This window comes from Atractosteus spatula, chromosome 22, assembly GCF_055471065.1.
Source record: "Atractosteus spatula isolate fAtrSpa1 chromosome 22, fAtrSpa1.hap1, whole genome shotgun sequence".
Lineage (NCBI taxonomy): Eukaryota > Metazoa > Chordata > Actinopteri > Semionotiformes > Lepisosteidae > Atractosteus > Atractosteus spatula.
The window spans coordinates 1510708-1530888 of NC_142727.1; the positions used below are offsets into that span (position 1 = coordinate 1510708).

The 20181-nt window shown below is 52.2% G+C and overlaps 2 protein-coding genes across 5 annotated transcripts in view; both read right to left on the reverse strand.

The window, feature by feature from the left end:
- Positions 1–56: 56 nt before the first annotated feature.
- Positions 57–10518, reverse strand: phc1 (polyhomeotic homolog 1). Of its 2 annotated transcripts, none has more exons than XM_088940042.1 (15): positions 9820–10518; positions 8841–8986; positions 8611–8709; positions 7729–7806; positions 7006–7149; positions 6723–6905; positions 6095–6185; positions 4671–5803; positions 4338–4437; positions 4067–4212; positions 3673–3763; positions 3331–3418; positions 2515–2671; positions 1498–1717; positions 57–1256 (listed from the first exon to the last, which is right to left on the reverse strand). In XM_088940042.1, the coding sequence occupies exons 2-15, from the start codon at positions 8955–8957 to the stop codon at positions 1102–1104; spliced, it is 2802 nt and encodes a 933-aa protein (XP_088796168.1). In that variant the 5' UTR covers positions 8958–8986; positions 9820–10518; the 3' UTR covers positions 57–1101. The 2 variants fall into 2 exon arrangements, with proteins under 2 accessions (XP_088796168.1, XP_088796167.1); XM_088940041.1 differs by having other exon boundaries at positions 8841–8989; positions 9820–10516.
- Positions 10519–11484: 966 nt separating this feature from the next.
- The window catches only part of m6pr (mannose-6-phosphate receptor (cation dependent)), a 30208-nt gene continuing 21511 nt past the window's right edge, over positions 11485–20181 (reverse strand). The window contains exons 1-7 of one of the 3 annotated variants that reach the window (XM_088940044.1): positions 18254–18530; positions 17222–17387; positions 16121–16278; positions 14521–14630; positions 14190–14314; positions 13385–13511; positions 11485–13052 (exon numbers count right to left, since the gene is read on the reverse strand). In XM_088940044.1, coding sequence (XP_088796170.1) covers positions 12930–13052; positions 13385–13511; positions 14190–14314; positions 14521–14630; positions 16121–16278; positions 17222–17385 — 807 coding nt within the window. In that variant the 5' untranslated portion in view covers positions 17386–17387; positions 18254–18530 and the 3' untranslated portion in view covers positions 11485–12929. Of the gene's footprint in view, positions 13053–13384; positions 13512–14189; positions 14315–14520; positions 14631–16120; positions 16279–17221; positions 17388–17794; positions 18064–18253; positions 18531–20181 lie in introns of those variants that run through there. The other 2 variants (XM_088940045.1, XM_088940046.1) reach the window with 2 other exon arrangements.

Genomic DNA, 20181 nt, shown 5'->3' on the forward strand with positions numbered 1-20181 from the left:
ACAGCTAATAGCTAAACGCGTCTATTCCAGAACCCAAATAAACACAAAAACCACTGTGGCTTCCATGAGATTTATTTCTAGTTACAAAGCAAGGTTGGATTAGTAAGTCAATTGTGATTAAACATGAAATGTAGCTGTGCTAAGCATTAGGTTATTGAGCAGAATATTCATTATTGTAATACTAGTACCAAATGTAACTGCTAAACACAAACTCGCCTTCTCAGATTTGTGAGACAAACAGCTATGCAGAACTCGCTTATACTAGCTTGTGAGCAGCGCTCAAGACACACAGATATCAAAGACAGTCTTAATGACTCTGACTGGTAGAAACACTCTTGGGGTCTGTAGAAGGGTTTGTATGGTACGCATTTGCAAGCAACTGAATTAAACTCTGTTATTTGTCCCTAAGGACTATATTAGACTCTGGTAAGATCTGTTAGGGGTGTCTCTCAAGTCTATATTAGGGTCTGTGTTAATCTGTTAAGTGTGTCTGGAGGGTTCTGTTAGTGCCTGTTTTAATCTCCCTGTGTCAGACGCATCTCTAAAGTCTGCATTAGAAGTCAGTATTAACGCAGTTGAAGCTCAATTACTCAGACTCTGCTCACAAGCGAATATAGAAAAATAACCCAGGGCTCTGTCTGATCCTAACACTATGTCTTAGTGTTGTAGTTTTAAGCACCATTTAAAAATTAAAAGGCAGCTCTCCTAATGACCTTTTAAGGGCAGAGTAAAAGATACCATTTTAAAAGAGCTTTTTACTTTTTTTTTTGCCAGTGGAGACACGTAGACAGACAGCCAGATCCGCAAGCATGTGTATATATGGTGGCAAGAGAAGGACTAACAGGCTCACACACAAGCGCACGCGCTCATTCGCACACAGAGGACCAGGGGACCAGCTTCCCTCGGCATCGCTCCACCTCGCCTCGCACTCTCTCTTCCAGACCTGTTTCAGCCTCTCGAGACACAGTGGTCCGTCTCGCCCGCCGAGGCACGGAGATCGCCTCCGCCCTCTCTCTCTCTCTCACTCACACACACACGCAGCCACCTCACTCGCTCCCGCACACCGAGGCACGGCGACCGTCTCTGCGGCCCTCTTGGGCTCTAGCCCTCCTTCAGCATGTTGATCCTGGCGCAGATCTTCAGGGCGGGCCCCAGCTTGATGTTCATGGTGGACATCAGGTGCTCCTCCTTCAGCAGCAGCAGGGCCTGGCCGTCGATCTCCTGGGACAGGAAGTGACACGCCAGCTCCTCGCAGCCTGCGGGGCGACGGGGGGTGGGGGAAGGGCGGAGAGAGGAAAGGGAGCAGAGGTGAGGCTTACCCTAGTAAATGGGCACTGCCTGATGGGCCATTTAAAATTCCAACTGCACTGGCAGACAGCGAGAGGAGGCAGACAGGGAGAACGTAACGGCGAATGATGGGACTTCCAACAGCGCACGCTGCTGAGAGAATGGGATGGGAAAGTGGGAATGGGGGAGAAAGGGAAGGAGGAGACCCACCTTGCAGAGAGGAAATGAACTGGCACACTTCCTCCACGCTCCAGTGGGCGGGGTTGCTGGACAGGAAGTGGGAGCTGCCGTCCAGTGGCAGGCAGACGGGGGCGGGGCCGGGGTCTGAGCGGGTGGGGCGCGGACAGGAAGAGGTGGAGCCGGGGGAGAGGGAGAGGGAGTCGTCCTCGCAGCTGGAAAGGTCCTCTGAACGGCTGGACTCCGATCGAGACTGAGAGAGGGAGAGAGACGGTGAGCACACCACCTGCGTGGTGACAGACTGGGTGCACAGGTCACACGAACAAACTAAAATCACTTAGAACCGTGAGAACACGCGCACTCACTGCACAACCCCATAACCAAAGCTTTCAGGCACTGAAGGTGACCAAGGCTCACTAAAACGATGAAAACCCACCCATGGGGATGAGACAGCAGATCTGTATTTTTTAAGCTTTATTTATCCAGGTCAAGACGTCTGAGAAACAATTCCCATGGACAGCGATGACCTCGAGAGCAGACACATACACAGCAGGCTACTGACCGCAGGAACCTGAGGGACATAGTCAGCAGTGCCCCACCTGGGATGTGACCCCACAGCTCACTGGCCCCGAGCCCAGAGCTCAACACAGGCAGGTGCCTGCATTGAAGAAGGCACGGTGTAGCACATCATTATAGGCCTGAAACCAATCCGAGCAGGCTGGGAGGGGGTCGGGATAGCTCAGCTAATAATGGGATCATTCACCTGCTGGCGCTACATATAGAATAGAGTCAAAACGGGAGAGAATCCGCCCCCTCTCCTTTAGAAATCGGGTCTAGAGAAGCATGGAAAATTGCTAATACATGGACTCGGTTGTCTAAATATCCTGTATCCCTCTGTGATCTTTTACTCTGGTAGACTCCCTGTTGGGATGTCCCAGTCCCTGCCGCTGCTAAATTACCCTCCGGTAACCTGGCAGCCCCACCTCCTTCCCAAATTCCTAAGCCCTCCTCAAGGTCATCCCGTCAAGAACCCCCTGTCCGGTCCCTCACCTTGATGGGCAGGTGCCGGCCAGTGATTTTTGCGCAGGCGATTTCGCTGCTGCTTCTGCGAGGACCCCTGCGCCTCAGGATGCCCCCCTCCGGCACGATCCCCCGCGGCGCCCGCCCCCTCCTGGGCCGGAACTGGTGACTGCAGCTCACGTTGTACCTAGGAGGACCCCACAGAACGTCAAAGAGAACGTCAAGAGAGAGGCGAAACAATCAAACCAAACATCGGGAGGAGGGCAGAAGAGAGCAGGACACACACTGACCTGACGGTATTACACGCCTCCTACAAACACAGTGGTACTCATGTACTACAAACTGAAGGACCTGAACAACATCGGCCTGTTAGGAGTTAACAATCAAGCCCTCGAGAACTGTTTTACGGCTTTGTGCATTCCCAGCTGGCCTTGGTTTCTTCAAGGTCTTTTGACTGGAGGTGCAACTCGTATATCCTCCACTTGGTTTAGCAACACGAAAGGGAACTGGGGTCTAAGCTAATTAGGGATCTTGACTTGACCAAGGCTGACCTAACTGTTAACTTTCTGACTGTGTTTACATCTTATATGGTAACAAACTGTTACTGACTAATCAAAAATGTATGTTTTTGCATGAATCTTTTGCTCATCTTCAAGATTAAAAGCCCGCTGTTGTCCTTCAGAAAGTGAGAGGTTAACCCGTTAACTCTCTCTGTCCTCCTTTCTTCTCCAGCTTGATTTACCAGAGTCGTGTGGTTTACTGAGAAAAGGGTCTAACAAAGCCGAGACGCAAACAGGAAGTGAGGGCAAACAAACACTGCCAGTGAAAGCGGAGACAAACTGTCACCTCTTAGCGCAGGTCATAGAGCAGAACCTCTTGGAGCCTCTGAACTGACTGGCTGGAGCAAAGTTCTCACAGTACTCACACTTCAACACTACGAGAGAGAGAGAGATTGAAGAAAAGAGAGGTCCACGTTACGTTTGTCTCTGAACACTGAAGTATACGAGTATCTTAGGTGTGCCTCGGGGGACTATACTGGAATCACTGTACGTGAGGTGTGCCTCTAGGGACTATATTAGGGTCACTGTGCGCAAGGTGTGCCTCTAGGGACTATATTAGGGTAACTGTGCAAGAGGTGTGTCTCCACAATCTACAGAACTCACTGTAGAGACCATTTCTCTCCCTCACCTGAAGGTGCACCTCCGGAGTCTGACTGGGTGGGGGGTGGGACGACCGCTGGCAGCACCCCCTCAGACCTGTCTTTGATCGGGCCAGCCACCTATAGAGACAAATGCGTATGGAGGGAGTGAGGAAGACACACTGATATAGAGATTAGACAGACAAACCCACAGACAGCAAGAAGGACAGATGACCTCACCAATCTGTCCTATTATATCCCTCTCAGTAGCTACCTCATGTTCTCTTTCCCTTTACATTTTCTGTCCCCCTACATCACCCTCATCTAACTCTATTTGATCATCTGATTCCCTTCCTCCCTGCCTTCCTCTATACCCAGTCTGTACCCTCTCCTGTCCCCAGCCCCTTCCTGCCCCTCTCTCCCCCCCCCCCAACTCCTCCTCACAGGGAATGGCTCAGCTCCCTCCTGGATGACGAATCCCTCGATCAGGTGGGTCAGGACCTGGGGCTTGACGATGGCCTGGGGCGGGGCCTTGCTCTCGCTGCCGTGACGACTGGCCCCCGAGAGGGCGGGGCCGGGCTGGCCGACCTCTGCGGAAGCAAGGGGAGGGAGGAGTCACAGCAGGGCCAACAGCACACGGCATCACGCAAACCTCCAGACACCTCCACGTGGCAGATCAATCGGACGCAGGCAGCCCGCACAACCCGTGCCTTACCTTGCTCAGGAGGGGGCGTGGCGGCAGCTGTGGACTCGGGCTCCATCTCACCGGACATGTCCTCAGACTTTCGCTTCAGCGAGCTAATCGGTGGCTTCGCCTGAGAGAGGGGAGCCACGGTTTATACAGACTGACTGGACCCTACAGCAAACGTCGACAGATGCAGAAATATAGCATGTATACTATAAATTCGGAGAGAGTCAGAGACACAGGCAGAGACTGAGAGACAAAGACTAAGTTTCCTGATGCCGACGCCAACAGACGTACATAGAAACACAGATGGGCACAGAGAGACACACGCTCGTAGACAACGGGCGTGGCACGGAACCTCACCTGTGCTGAAGCAGACTGCGCATATACCCCTTCGCCACTAGGGGGTGCTGTCGCTCCTGCACCGGTCTGTCCATCCTGAGAGAGCGAATGAGGAAGAGAAGCGGGGGCGGGAGGGGAGGAGGTAGAGGAGGAGGAGGAGGGAGGAGTGAGGGAGGAGCGGGTCGGATTGGGCGGCACCGGGACCTGCTGCTGGTGCTGCTGAATTTGGACCAACGGGAGGCCAGGCTGCTGGGACTGCTGGCTCTTCAGACTCACCCCGCCTCCTGCCGGGGCTACAGCCGGCACGGAGGTTGCCGCGGAAGCAGAAGTGGGAGGAGCATTAGCACTGGACCCTCCGCCGTCATGGCAACAGCTTCTGGCCTGTGCCAGGCCCAAAGCCTGGGAGTTTCCGAGAGTGCCCGGCCTGGCTCCTACAAGCTGGACTGGGACGTGGGGCGGGGGGTGAAGGGGGTTTTGCTGGGGCGGATTGGGGGGCGCAGGGAGGATAGGCGGGGGCTGCCGGGGAGGGAGCTGGAGGGGCAGCCTCAGACTTTGCAGGGCGCCTTTGGGCTGGATCGGAACCGGGCCCGAACTCTGGCCCAGTTTGTCGCTGCTGTTACTTTGCTGCAAAGGCTGGACCACTAACGTCTGGGCACCCAAGTTTGGGGCGATCTTGGCGTGGCCCAGGGCCTGGGAGGGGGCGGCGGGGTTGCTGCTGTAGGTCTGAGGCTGGTGGGCAGGGTTGTTGGCGGGCGATACCAGGATGTGGGCGGCGGCAGTGGTCACCGTGGTGACCGCGCGGGGCTGGCAAAAGCCGATGTTGCCCGAGGCGGGGGGCAGGAGCAGCTGGGAGAGGGGGATCGAGGAGGGAGAGGGGGAGGCTGCCGAGGAGGAGGGAGGCAGGGAGGTGGAGTGCGAGGAGGTGGACAGTGGAGCAGCCGAGGATGGGGGGCAGGAGGGGGCGCTGGGGGACGGAGGGGGGCAGGTTTTGATGTTAAGAGGGAGAGAGTTGGAGGCTGTGCTGGGCGTGGTGCTGGGGGATGGGGAGAGCGTCTGCTGCTGACCCAGGGCTGGCTGCTTGGAGACCTGTAAGTGCTGCTGCGGCTGCTGATTGGGGTGGAACTGCTGCTGCTGTACGAGGGAAAAGGTAGCTCCTGGGAGTTGGTGTGGGAGGGGAGGAGAGAGAAAGAGCCAGACAGGGACAGGTTAGTACATCCTTTGATTAGACCAACACTACACCGACCCTTCAATGAAGGCGGAGCAGTGAGAGGGAGAGATTCTCACGGCTAACCGTGACTGGCCGAGACTGAAGGCCATGAAAACAGCAAAGAGAGAAACAGTCCAGTGACTTTGACACTATGTGCAAAAGAACAGGACATGCTAGACAGCTGGAAAAAAACAAACTGATCCAACATCCTCTCTACCATCTGCATCTCGCTCTTTACCTTCTTTCCTGTCTGGAGGAGGAGGAGGACACTCGGTCTTCACTCCTACGATTCGGGGAGTGGTAACGCAGCGCAGAGCAAGATTTTGAACCTGTGGAGAAAAGGGATTAATACAGGCACTACTATAGACCTTAGAGACACACCTAAAACACAGAGATTAATACAGACCCGAAATTAGACCCTAGAGACACTCCTCACACACGGAGATTAAGACAGACCCTAATACAGACCCCAGAGACACTCCTCACACACTGAGATTAATACAGACCCTAATACAGACCCCAGAGACACTCCTCACACACAGAGATTAATACAGACCCTAATACAGACCCCAGAGACACTCCTCACACACGGAGATTAAGACAGACCCTAATACAGACCCCAGAGACACTCCTCACACACTGAGATTAATACAGATCCTATTATAGACCCTCGAGACACACTTAACACAGATCAGACTGAACAAAAACCCTCATGCAGACCCTAGGGATGGAAAGGTTAACCAATCACTAAAAGATGCAAGGGAACCCAAAACCAAGATCTTAGAGCTAAAATTTCCCATTATTGACAACACACCAAAGACCTACGATTACCCCTAATGCCTGAGTGAAATAGGAAACACACAAACCTGGTCAGTCTCTGATTGGTTAGCTGAGGAAGAGGGAGGGGCAACTTCCTGTTGCGGCTGCTGCTGCGGTTGTTGCGGCGGCTGCTGCGGTTGCTGGGCAACAGTTGCTACAGCAGCAGCAGTGGTTGCACCGGGCATGAAGATGAGCTGAGAGGACAGAGGAGCCCTGAGCGAGCGATTCACCTGAGACGAGACGAACACGGAGGGAACGGGATTAATGCAGATGACACAACAGCGGACGCAACACCGCAGCCTTGCTGCAGGGAGAGGTGCACAGGCTCACCCTGAACAACATCTGTCCCTGTCCCGCCGCAGTCCCGCCCAGCAGCACCGACTGGCTGAGTGCCGACGACTGAGCCGACGAGGTGGGGCCAAGTGGGCGGGGGTTGTTCATAGCTCCACCCCCAGATGACGAGCTCAAGTTAACCTGCGGTAGAGGCATTGCAAAGACGGCCAGATTATTTCTGTTACATTTTCGCTATTGGTAAAGGAATTCCTAGCTCTGGGCCGACATGCACAGCGGTCCAGTTTTTTTTTTTAACAGCAGCAGGCTCTTGCACAGAACCCAACATCAGGTGCTGGAGATTTCAGGTTTTCGTAACCTGAACTCTGACTCAGTTTGAACAGAGGGAACCTGAAACCAACAGAAATTTCTAAGAAAGCTATTTCACCACTGGAGGGACACCCCAAAGCGCAGATTGCATTTCGTCAACGGGTGCAAAGATTTTAGTACACAGTTGTCTGAATTGTTCAACTCACTTTATAAGTGCCCTGCTTTCACTTTCCTTCTCCATCAGCAGAATTTTTATAGGACATACTGTACATCAGGGGTGTCCAGCCCTGCTGCAGGCCCTCTGACCCCTCCGGGACCAGGACTGGACACCCCTGAGCTGCACCAATAGTTGTATCGCCGCACTCTGATGACGCTAATGACATTAACGCTGCAGCTACACGCACGGCACTGACGTAAGGCGCTCTAGCAGAGCACAGCGGTGGCACGACGTACCGTGGAGTGTCCCGTACTGGTGGGCTGGGCGACGCTGGTGCTGGGGGAACTGGCTTGGCGACTGGCTGCCAGAGTGGCCTGGGAGAGAACGAAGGAGAAAGGGGATTCCTGGATTTCAATCCGACGCACTGCCTGCGCGGAGCCCGCACCAGGCCATCAGCCGAGAGAGGTCACTGCTCACTCATTCACTGGGCAGCTTAGAACAGCTACCATTCCCAAAATGCCACATGTGAAGCAGACAAAGGAACGTGCATGTATCCATTCTGCCTCCCTGCCTCAGTCCAGGGCTAGAGCAACACCCCCTCAGACTGAAGGATCAGTTCTTTACACCTACGATATAACTGCAGAACGAAAGAGACCGAATGATTTAGATAACTTCACAATATAATTAAGAATACATGAAAACTAACATTTTAAGCTGACCTTAACACACCTAGGTTTGGTGAAGCAAAGCAGTAAGTCTTAGGGTGCACCACTGGCCTAACTCGATCTAATACTAGGTGTAGTTCCAGTAGGAAGCTGCGTCAGCATGCGTAGGCTGTAAAGGAATAAGTTGATTCCAGGCTGAAAAGAGAAGAAAAGAAACTTTTCGGGTCACCTGAAAAAGGTTCCACAGCCGAAATGTCGCGTTCCTTTTCAGCACAGAATAAACCTTTAATTGTTCCTATTACTATGTGTGCCTCCCATGATCCTCTTCCTCTCAGCCTGATTGCTTCCCATTACTGTGCTGTCATTAAACTCTGCAGCTCTGACCTCTGTGCTCCTGTGTCTCCGAGCCTCTGCAGCTCTGGCCCATGAGCCTGAGGTGCCAGCCCTGTGCTGGTATTGGGGTGTAGGGTGCCACTGTGGTGTCAATATCCTGTTGGCAGCGTATTATCGTACCTGCTGAACCGCAGCCAGGTTGTGGAGCTGAGCATTGCTGAGCATCAACTGCTGGAAATACTGAGCAGCGTTGGGCTGTCTCTGGAGAGCCTGGAGAGCCTGCAGGGAGAAAGAGAGAACTACAATTCCCATCATGCACGGCAGTTTAGCTGTTCCGACGGAGCTGACGCGACAGCCAGCCAGAAACAGAGAGGTGTGTACAGAGTGAAACGGAGACAAGGGCCACAGACCTGCACTGCCTGCCTCTCATACAGAGACATCTGGGAGATCTGCGGAACACGGGTGCTCCCCCCCGACGCTGTGCTCCCATTGGCTGAGCCGGAGTTCTGGTCTCCATCCGTCTCCATAGTTAAAGGCCGTGAGGCTGTCAGTCAAACTGCTGAAGGAAAGAGCCAGAGAGAGAAAGGGGGTGAATACAGTGCATGCTCACCGCCTGGAGGGGCACTCAAGCACTTCCGGCACCAGGGAGGAGATGGTGTTAGAGGGTGAGAGCCGGTCAGAACACTTCTGAACACAGCGGAGCTCCTGTGTCTGCTGCAGGGGTGTCCCATCCTTAAGGGGTCAGTGTGTCTGACCCCTGCTGCAGACACACACACTGACCCCTCCAGGACCAGGACTGGACACACTTACTGACCCCTTTATGACCAGGACTGGACAGCCCTGCTGCAGACACACACACTGACCCCTCCAGGACTGGGACTGGACAGCCCTGCTGCAGACACACACACTGACCCCTCCAGGACCGGGACTGGACAGCCCTGCTGCAGACACACACACTGACCCCTCCAGGACCAGGACTGGACAGCCCTGCTGCAGAAGCACTGACCCCTCTAAGATTCAGATTAAATTTTGAAACGAGAGACTGGTCTGCCCTAACGGAAAATATACCCAAGACCCTGCAGCTGCAAACACAAGATGCAGGCCAGCAGTAATATCGGCTAATATTATAACAATCTAACTTCAGCCGCGGTCACAACTACCTCCTGTGCCGAGATTCACAGTTCAATTAATCCTGCAGCAGCTGATACAACTAATAAGACTAATTCAGAGTAGTAATGCACATAAAACCAACCGTACAGCACTACTAATTGCCAGTATAGTAACTACTACTACTTGCACTGCTACTACTACCCAATTAATAATAATAATATTTGGCGCTGGGTTCAGCTGTTTTCTAGTGAAAACGGTCACCAAGGCAGCGAAATTCACCTCAACGTCCTCTCTCTTCCCGTCTCTCCGCCGGCGCCCTCCGCTTTCCCCCGCGAAGATTTCTTCTCTCCTCCTTTATTTTCCTTTATTTTGCTCAGTTTCTGCAGAAGCGAAAACAGTTCCACTTCCGCCCCCCTCTCTCCCTCTCGCCAACGCTCACCCTTCCCCTTCCGGCGCCGCGGCGTGACGTCAGACCTCCCGCCAGCCATAGAGGGGGGCCGTTTTACAACGTTGCTTTTACAACCGTTTTTTTTTAAGCGAAAAAAGTAAAGAAAAAAAAGACAACTGCGGCTTTCGTATTATTTCATGGGCTAAAATTTTGACAAAGACTGACCTTTTACAACATTGTATCATCAGCACTAATAAAAATGGTTTAATTAAATTAAACACGCGCAGCACTATAAATTGGTACTAGAAATGGAGATGCAAGCAAGAGACTGCTCTGTGCCAAGGCATACGGCAGAGTAAATCCACCAGGCTCGATTCCTCAGTGCAGTGCAGTACTAATTGTACCGAGAGTCAAAGAAAAACGCAGCACTTTTTAAAGCCGCAGACATGTCTGTGTGGAATTAGTCCCAGTAATCGGGGCAGCAACAGTCACGAAGTCGGTTTACATCGTGGAGGTAATGCAGTATCTGTAACTGACAGGAAACCACGGGCCAAAGCCAGTGGGTGCGACAAGCTGAAAGTGTTTATGCTTCGGCTATTCATCTGAGGCACTGATTAGCGGTCCTTGTGCTGGTGGATGCTGTACCTGTAAAGCGCTTTGAATGGAGTGTCCAGAAAAGCGCTATAAAAGTGTAAGCAATTATTATTATTATTATTATTATTATTATTATTGTGCTGGCTTGCCTGGCTTCAGCTCTACAGGCTTTGGAAGTCACACCCCACTTCCAGGGAATTTCTGAAAACAAGGAGAGAGCGTCAAAGGAAAAAAAAAATGAGCCTGGACCTGCAAGCAGCTCAGTTCACAGCCAGGCTGGAACCAAAACAAGCTGTCTCATTGGTCCATTATTAAGAATAATAATAAAATAATAATAATAATAATTCCTTATACTTATATAGCACTCTTCTGGACATTCAAAGCGCTTAACAGGTATTGAGGATCCCCTCCACCACCACCAGTGTGCAGCCCCACCTGGATGATGCTCCAGCACTCTCCCCACACACCAGCTCTCAGTGGGGAGGAGAGCAGAGCGATGAAGCCAGTTCAGTTCAGAGATGGGGGTTAGTAGGAGGCCATGACTGGTAAAGGCCGGGGGGGGGGAAATATGGCCAGGACACCGGGGTAACAACCCTACTCTTTTCTAGAGATTTTTAATGACCACAGAGAGTCAGGACCTCCGTTTCCCGTCTCATCTGAAGGACGGTGCCTTTTTAATTATTATTATTATTTTTACAGTAATATGTCCCTATCGCTATACCAGGGGCATTAGGACCCACACAGATTGCAGAGTGAGCGCCCCCTGCTGGCCCCACTAACACCTCTTCCAGCGGCTGCCTGAGCTTTCCCAGAAGTCTCCCCTCCAGGTACTGGCCTGGCTCCCATCTGGTCTGCTGGCAATATGCACAAGTAGTGTACACCATCAGTTCTGGGATGATCAGATCATTAGCCTGTCCCACCCTGACCGAGAGAAACAGACACTGCTGGCACGGAGACCTGGCTCGTTCTTAACTCTTGCCCTTTATTGACACACCTGCTCCTTTGTGAACACCTTGGAACAGAAGACGAAGTAACAAACGAAGAGAAAAAAACAGAATTGTCCATTTAATTAAAAGAAAACAACAACACAAAGCTCATCTCTTTACCCAGATGTCAAAACAGTAAACCAATTCATGATTTGGCCCTACGACCATCAAAACAATCAAGTCTAATTCTTCTGGATTTTGCGTCACTTTTTGGATGCATTGGGGGGTGTCTGGGGGTTTTTCCCTGCTGAAAAACTGCTGTCTCCCCAAATGGGCCTCCATGTCTATTCAGTGCTTGGCCCAATTGGTATCATATCCAGACATGCCTCTGCTCCACAAGCCCTCAACAGAAAGCACACAGTGATACCCTGCTGGTTTAAAACAGAGACAAAGGTGGTAGACAAGCCACCTGGTCACCTCTCCTCTCTTTCAATATGAGCTGCTCTCTGTGCAACTGGCACAGTATATAGGGAAAGCAGTGCTGGAGTAGCGAGTGGGGCACTGTGGGAGATGTAGTGGGAAAAAAAATCCATGTTCCGATGCAGTCAAGAACTACATTTCCCACAGTGCTTCGCCCTACCACCCCAGCCATGGAGGGTGGGAAGGAAAGCTGTGTTAGCCAACCCCAGGACACTACCTGCCAGACATCACAGTGATGTTCTGTAACCTTGACTGCAAGACAGCTCCAAGGTTGTTTCTGTTTTGGGAGTCCCCAGGGGCGACACTTATCGCTCACTGTAATTATCCCCGCTGTGCCTCTGCAGCGAGACAGGGGGCGCTCTTTCCTGCTGGGTTATGAATATTTCTCCTCTGGCTGTGAGCTGCACTTCCCTCAGCATGCCTGCGCTGCACCGAGTTCGGGATCATTAAGCGGAACAAACAAACAACGATGACGACAATCAGGCTGTAACAGTTTAAAAAGCTCTTCTTTGGGTGAACAGTTGGAAACCGGGACCGGAATCGCAGTTCTTCTACTGCAGAGGAGTCTGTCAGTCGGCGTTTCTGTCCGGGCGCATCTGTCCGTCTCTGTGCCCCTCTTGCTCTGCTCTTTAACTACGTCTACCGACCCAAAGCAGCCTGCGACCCGCGCAGAACTCTCACTCCTGCTCAGACAGAACCAGCTAGATTGCAGCAGAAGGGATAACCGCAGTCCCGCTGTGTGAGGGGCAGATAGATAGTAGCTCTCCAGTAACTCTTGCTTCTTGGGGACGCCTCTAGAATTGACCTCCCCCGGGCTTTCTAAAGACGTGATCTGGTTAGTGTGACACTGCCTACTGCCAAGCCATGCGGGCTACAGAGCGCTGGAGAGCTTGTGCAAGGTGAGTCTGTCTGTCTGGCGATGGCTGCCTGGGGGCTGGGGTGGGGGGGGTGGGGGGGGGTGTGATGTCAGTACGATGATGTCACCGCGAGGACGCCGCGGATCACATGGGCAGCAGGTGGTCGTCTCTCTCCTCGGGCTCCTCCCCCAGCGGCTCGGTCGGCACGCCCCGGTACGTCGGCGGAGCCTCGCGAGCTCGGGACCGGCAGACAAAGTCGCAGCCGTCCTGATGGAGGCGGAGGGCAAAAGAGAAAAAGAGACGGTCAGCCAGCAGTCCCCATGGCTAACGAGCGATGAACTACAGCCCTTATATGGCAAACAGGAAGTAGACCAGCTTTCTCTTCCCCCCGCAGTACATTGTGGGTACTGTAGTTCATTTAACTATGAATTGATCATGATACTTTCAAGGCATTCAAGAGAACTGAGTTTAGGACGTCTGTTCGTATTTGTATTAGTTCAATACAGTGAAGAAGAAAGAAAGGACTAACGGATACAGATGGAAACAGGCCACAAACACAGAAGAAGCACAGACGCGCGCGCGCACACTTGCAGACTCACAGCGGTCAGGTTCCCAATTTCCTGCCAGAAGGAGAGGTTGGGGAACTGCTCCATCCCCTTGGCCCCCACAACCAACCGCTGGTAAAGGAACCCGCCCACCAGGTAGACGCACAGGAAGCAGAAGACCCTGCAGAAGGAGAGGAACAAGGATGAAGAGAGATCCAGCTGACAGTGACATCAATCAGAAGGGTGACAGGGCGCCATGCAGTAATAAAACAAGATCTGCCACACCGACCCTGAATGACCTCACACCCACACTACAGATGAGTCTAACGATAAGAGCGAGGCCAGACCCACACTACAGATGTGTAAAACAATAAGAGAGTGAGGCCAGACCCACACTACAGATGAGTCTAACTGTAAGAGCGAGACCAGACCCACACTACAGATGTGTAAAACAATAAGAGAGTGAGGCCAGACCCACACTACAGATGAGTCTAACTGTAAGAGCGAGACCAGACCCACACTACAGATGTGTAAAACAATAAGAGAGTGAGGCCAGACCCACACTACAGATGTGTCTAACGATAAGAGAGCGAGGCCAGACCCACACTACAGATGAGTCTAACTGTAAGAGCGAGACCAGACCCACACTACAGATGAGTCTAACTGTAAGAGCGAGACCAGACCCACACTACAGATGTGTAAAACAATAAGAGAGTGAGGCCAGACCCACACTACAGATGTGTAAAACAATAAGAGAGTGAGGCCAGACCCACACTACAGATGTGTAAAACAATAAGAGAGTGAGGCCAGACCCACACTACAGATGTGTAAAACAATAAGAGAGTGAGGCCAGACTGACACAATGAGCAGGATGGAGCCAATGCTCAGCTGAGTCTCTGGACAAACGTAGCTGGAATCCATTTCAAACAAGTAGAAACAGTCTCTATCCTTGTCTCTCTCCTCTGACATTACTTCAAAGTTCCCCTGAGAGAAAGAAAGAGAGAAGTTAAAACAGGCACAATGACAAATTGACTGGACACTACAGCACAGTGACACTGGCTGACTGACTGGATATTACAGTAAACATTGCAGATGACGTTTGCATTAATACACTTTCTGTGTTCCTTCTCCCTCCTCACCTCTCACTTCCCCCTTCCCTCCTTTTTCTCGGTTCTAACCCTTTCTCTTACCGCAGACACCCGTCGATTACAGGAGATCAGCACCATGGCTCTCCTCTGTTCCTTTCCACAGTGAGACGTATAGTTATCGCCCCCACCATAGATCAGCATCACCCAGTCACCTGCAAATAGAGAGGAAGAAGTGGATGCAGACCCTAATACAGACCCTAGAAACACACCTCACACACAAACATTAATACAGACCCTAATATAGACCCTAGAGACACTCCTCACACACAAACATTAATACAGACCCTAATATAGACCCTAGAGACACTCCTCACACACAAACATTAATACAGACCCTAATATAGACCCTAGAGACACTCCTCACACACAGAGATTAATACAGACCCTAATATAGACCCTAGAGACACTCCTCACACACTGAGATTAATACAGACCCTAATACAGACCCTAGAGACACTCCTCACACACAGAAATTAATACAGATCCTAATATAGACTTTAGAGACACACCTGACACAGAGATTAATGCAGAACCTAGAGACACAGCTAATGAAGACAAATTAACTCCTAACACAAAGGCCTTGAAATACATTTAAATAAAACCTACACATAGCAATGTACCTACAGACTACAATGTCTACTTCTGTATCACAGAATCAAGTCATGTAGTGAAAAAACAAACTGGAGCTGAAAAGGAACTGCTATCCGGTAGCTCAAGCAGTGTCGCAACTAGACAGAAAACAAAGGACACACAGCAGGCTACCGTCAATAACAAGTCAATTTAACCACAATTATTACACAACATCCCAGTTGCACACAGTGATCGTGCCAGAACTGGAAGGCTGGAGCCTGCTGAGGTGCATTTGGATGTGGCTTCTTTTCAAGCAGTTAATGAAGTGAAGGCAGAGTCTTCCTCTGCAGAAAAGCACGCGTGCAAGAGAGCACCAGGAGGGAACCATTCTCCTGCAGCCAAAACTAGCACTGCAGAAGCAAGCTGTTGAGAGGGTCTCTGTGCACTTCGTACACACTCTGTCTGCTGCCGCTGCGGTATTTTATAAGGTGGACACGCAGGGCTGGAGTGGACAGGAACGGGAGACTGCTGGAGACAAGGGCTGCTGTGTGATCCTGTGCTGTGTTATACAGGAACACAAGCTACAGGACTAAGTAACCAGCTGCGTTAATAAAAAGTGATCTTTGGCAAATCGGGAACAGGAAGGGGAGGTTGATCCTGGAACACGGTCAATCTGCTCAGCACAGGGAAGCGTGATAGCCGACAGAAAAAGATTAAAGCGCTGTCCTAGTGTCATCACCTTGAGAAAATTACACCGAGCACCTCTGCGTGTGTCATTCCCCTGCGCATGAAATAAAAAACGCCTTTTAACTTCCGGCACTTTTCTTTTAACTGGCTTCGGGACGGACTCCTGACTGGCTTTTTAAGGGGGAACCTTTCTCCAGCCAAGCCCCGAAACGCAGGGGATGGCTGGGAAAAGGCCTCCCACCTCCCGCATATGGAGACGTCCCTGGGGCATCGTTATCAGAACTGCGTGCTTACGTAATGCCACAGTGGGCAAAGGTTTTGCGTTCCACTTGGTCCGCTCAGTTGCTCTCCTCCCTCCCCGCCCCGGCCCGGCCCGCTCACTCACTCCCATTGAAGGCCTGCGTGCTGTTGTATCTCCCGATCACGGTCGCCTTCTTGCTCTTGCTGTCCTCCTGCACCACCCCGGCACTCACCGCACCGTTGGCGTCGCCGCAGACGCGGAAGTAGTAGGTGTAGGAGCCGTCCGTCGAGCTGGTGGAGAAGCTGGGAGAGGAGAGAGGGAATGCAGGGACCGATCGGACACACCTCCGCTGCCGGACTGAGAGAGCGAGCAGGAGGGGTCCACTCAGGACGGGCAGGGAGAGGAGGGGAGGAGGAAGGGGGGGAGAGGAGGAGGAAGGGGGGGAGACAGGAGGAGGAAGGGGGGGAGACAGGAGGAGGAAGGGGGAGAGACAGGAGGAGGAAGGGGGAGAGACAGGAGGAGGAAAGGGAAGAGACAGGAGGAGGAAAGGGGAGAGACAGGAGGAGGAAGGGTGAGAGACAGGAGGAGGAAGGGTGAGAGACAGGAGGAGGAAGGGTGAGAGACAGGAGGAGGAAGGGTGAGAGACAGGAGGAGGAAAGGGAAGAGACAGGAGGAGGAAAGGGGAGACAGGAGGAGGAAGGGGGAGAGACAGGAGGAGGAAAGGGGAGACAGGAGGAGGAAGGGGGAGAGACAGGAGGAGGAAGGGGGAGAGACAGGAGGAGGAAGGGGGAGAGACAGGAGGAGGAAAGGGAAGAGACAGGAGGAGGAAAGGGGAGAGACAGGAGGAGGAAGGGTGAGAGACAGGAGGAGGAAGGGTGAGAGACAGGAGGAGGAAAGGGAAGAGACAGGAGGAGGAAAGGGGAGACAGGAGGAGGAAGGGGGAGAGACAGGAGGAGGAAAGGGGAGACAGGAGGAGGAAGGGGGAGAGACAGGAGGAGGAAGGGGGAGAGACAGGAGGAGGAAGGGGGAGAGACAGGAGGAGGAAAGGGAAGAGACAGGAGGAGGAAAGGGGAGAGACAGGAGGAGGAAGGGTGAGAGACAGGAGGAGGAAGGGTGAGAGACAGGAGGAGGAAAGGGGAGAGACAGGAGGAGGAAAGGGGAGAGACAGGAGGAGGAAAGGGGAGACAGGAGGAGGGGGAGAGGAGACACGCAGATAGAGAAGTGGGTCAGGAAGGAGATACTCACTCCTGGTTGCTGATGGGCTCCAGCAGATTCAGCACTTTTTGCTCTCTATCTGAATTCCCCGATGCCAAAGTGCAGTTCATGTTGCTGGCCTGTCCCTTTCCAGCCAGGGCCAACAGGAGCGACAGGGAGGCCCAGCCGGCCAGTCGGAGTCCTCGACACATCATCTCTGCCAGTCAGGAGAAGCACAGAGCATTAAAAGACAAACTGTAACTGTGTGTCAGTAATGCAAGTCTATATAGTCATGAGTGTATGAGATTTTTACCAGGCAGATGTGTCCAGTAAGAGTCTGGACTCCAGATGTGTGTGTGTGTGTGTATACAGTGTGTCCAGTAAGAGTCTGGACTCCAGGTGTGTGTGTGTGTACAGTGTGTCCAGTAAGAGTCTGGACTCCAGGTGTGTGTGTGTATATATACAGTGTGTCCAGTAAGAGTCTGGACTCCAGGTGTGTGTGTGTGTGTACAGTGTGTCCAGTAAGAGTCTGGACTCCAGGCCCATATACACAGTCTTCAGTACAAGTCTGTAGATGGGTATGTATCAGATATGTAATTGTGGAAGCAATACCAAACACCTAACTTCAATTGTTACTTCCCACTACATTATCGGCCCCCGGTAGCGCGGAAGTGCGGTCAGTAAGCGTGCCCCGCCAGGCTTCACGGCAGCTTCCTGTGTTGCCCGCCGGCCATGAGCTTCTGGCTCTCGGCTTATCCGCCGCTGCCGCTTCGTTTTCGCGTTTTGATTCACTCGTTCGACTGGACGGCTCGTCGCCCCTTGCAAACGTAGCGTCCAAGTGCACCACGTCAGCGCGCACACCTGCTCCCAGACTACCAGTCACGAGTGCAGTGCATTCCGGTTATTTCCTGGATTGGGTTGCACTAACCAAGTAACCCGTGCTTACCTGTGAGCCACAGAGCTGTGCACCGGCTCGTTATTGGCCATTTTACTGTTAGAAATATACTGCGGGTCTTCACATTACAGATCTAATACGCGCCAAAGAATAGGGGAAAAAATAACCTACCTTCCATTAAAACTCACCTTAGTTACCAAGCGTGATAGTGATACACTACCTCGGGTACCACGGACAGAATTAAAGTTTTAAAGCGAAAAAAAATTAAAATGTCTTCCTGTGCATGTAGTCTGGCGAACTCGCTCCAGCTTCTAGCCGGCTTTCGATCAGAAACCTTGATTTTTTCCCAAAGCAATCTGAATTTCAGTTATTTCTAGGACTGAATCTTTGCACGGGGAGGGTTTTCTGAAACGGCAGGACCTGCGATTTCTGTCAAACGCGGAACCAAAACCCAGACCGACGCACGTGACGGTGTCAGGCGCTTCCGCGATGACAGCTCGCTTTAGTCATGTGACGGGGTTGAGGAAGCCGCCATTTTGACTAAGGGCACGCTGAGCCAGGCTGGTAAAGCATAGGGGAAGAGACCTGCTGAAGTCAGACAGGTCGCCGCCATGTCAGATGAGGGTTTGGAGAATTGATCGACTGGGCAGAGAAAAATCGAAGACTACCTTTGGGATTTCAGAAGAGCATATTTGATAAGACAACGTTTAGCCCATCATTTAAAAAATGCACTTAGAACAACAGCAAGCTGCAACAGAACTGCAGAAATATTTTAAAACAGAAACGTTGCATATATACACATAATGACAGTACAGTCACTGACGTTCACACACATGCACGAAGAGAAGGAAAAAGTTCAATATCTGCTGCACATATGTGTGCGGTGTGCTGTACTGCTGTCCCAGCTCTGTCTCCCTCTCTCTCCACCATGACACTGGTGGCACTCTCGAGTCACTGTTTGACCCTGTTGGTGAATCCGGGCCACCAGATTCAGGGCAGTGTGTCTATCAGTGTGTCAAGAGGCCAGCATGTCAATCTGTACAGCCAGCAGGGCAGCATGTCTATCTGTACAGCCTGCAGGGCAGCATGTCTATCAGTGTGTCAAGAGGGCAGCACGTCTATCTGTACAGCCTGCAGGGCAGCATGTCTATCAGTGTGTCAAGAGGGCAGCATGTCTATCTGTACAGCCTGCAGGGCAGCATGTCTATCAGTGTGTCAAGAGGGCAGCATGTCTATCTGTACAGCCTGCAGGGCAGCATGTCTATCAGTGCGTCCAGCAGGGCAGCATGTCTATCAGTGTGTCAAGAGAATAGCATATCTATCAGTGTGTCCAGCAGGGCAGCATGTCTATCTGTGAAGCCTGCAGGGAAACATGTCTATCTGTGTGTCAGGAGGGAAGCATGTCTATCTTTACAGCCTGCAGGGCAGCATGTCTATCAGTGTGTCAAGAGGGCAGCATGTCACTCTGTACAGCCAGCAGGGCAGCATGTCTATCAGTGTGTCCAGCAGGGCAGCATGTCTATCAGTGTGTCAAGAGGATAGCATGTCTATCAGTGTGTCCAGCAGGGCAGCATGTCTATCAGTGTGTCAAGAGGGCAGCATGTCTACCTGTACAGCCTGCAGGGCAGCATGTCTATCAGTGTGTCCAGCATGGCAGCATGTCTATCAGTGTGTCAAGAGGGCAGCATGTCTATCTGTACAGCCTGCAGAGCAGCATGTCTATCAGTGTGTCCAGCAGGGCAGCATGTCTATCTGTACAGCCTGCAGGGCAGCATGTCTAGTAGGGCAGCATGTCACTCTGTACAGCCAGTAGGGCAGCATGTCTATCAGTGTGTCCAGCAGAGCAGCATGTCACTCTGTACAGCCACACACGCGTCAGTGCAAAGACACGGCCCGGGTGCAGACATCTGCCATCGCCACTCCAGAGCGCGCTGGCGTGACCAAGGCCGGTGTCTGAAGGTAGCTGGGGTGTCTTTGTCTTTGCCGAAGGACTGTCCCCCGGTCAGGGCGGCGACACCCCGGCCTGGCTGGGCTGTTCTCTGGCTTCACCTCGCCTTCACTGCACTGCTCTGCCACGCCTGACCATGGGGGGGGCGCCACAGCGCACAACGATAAG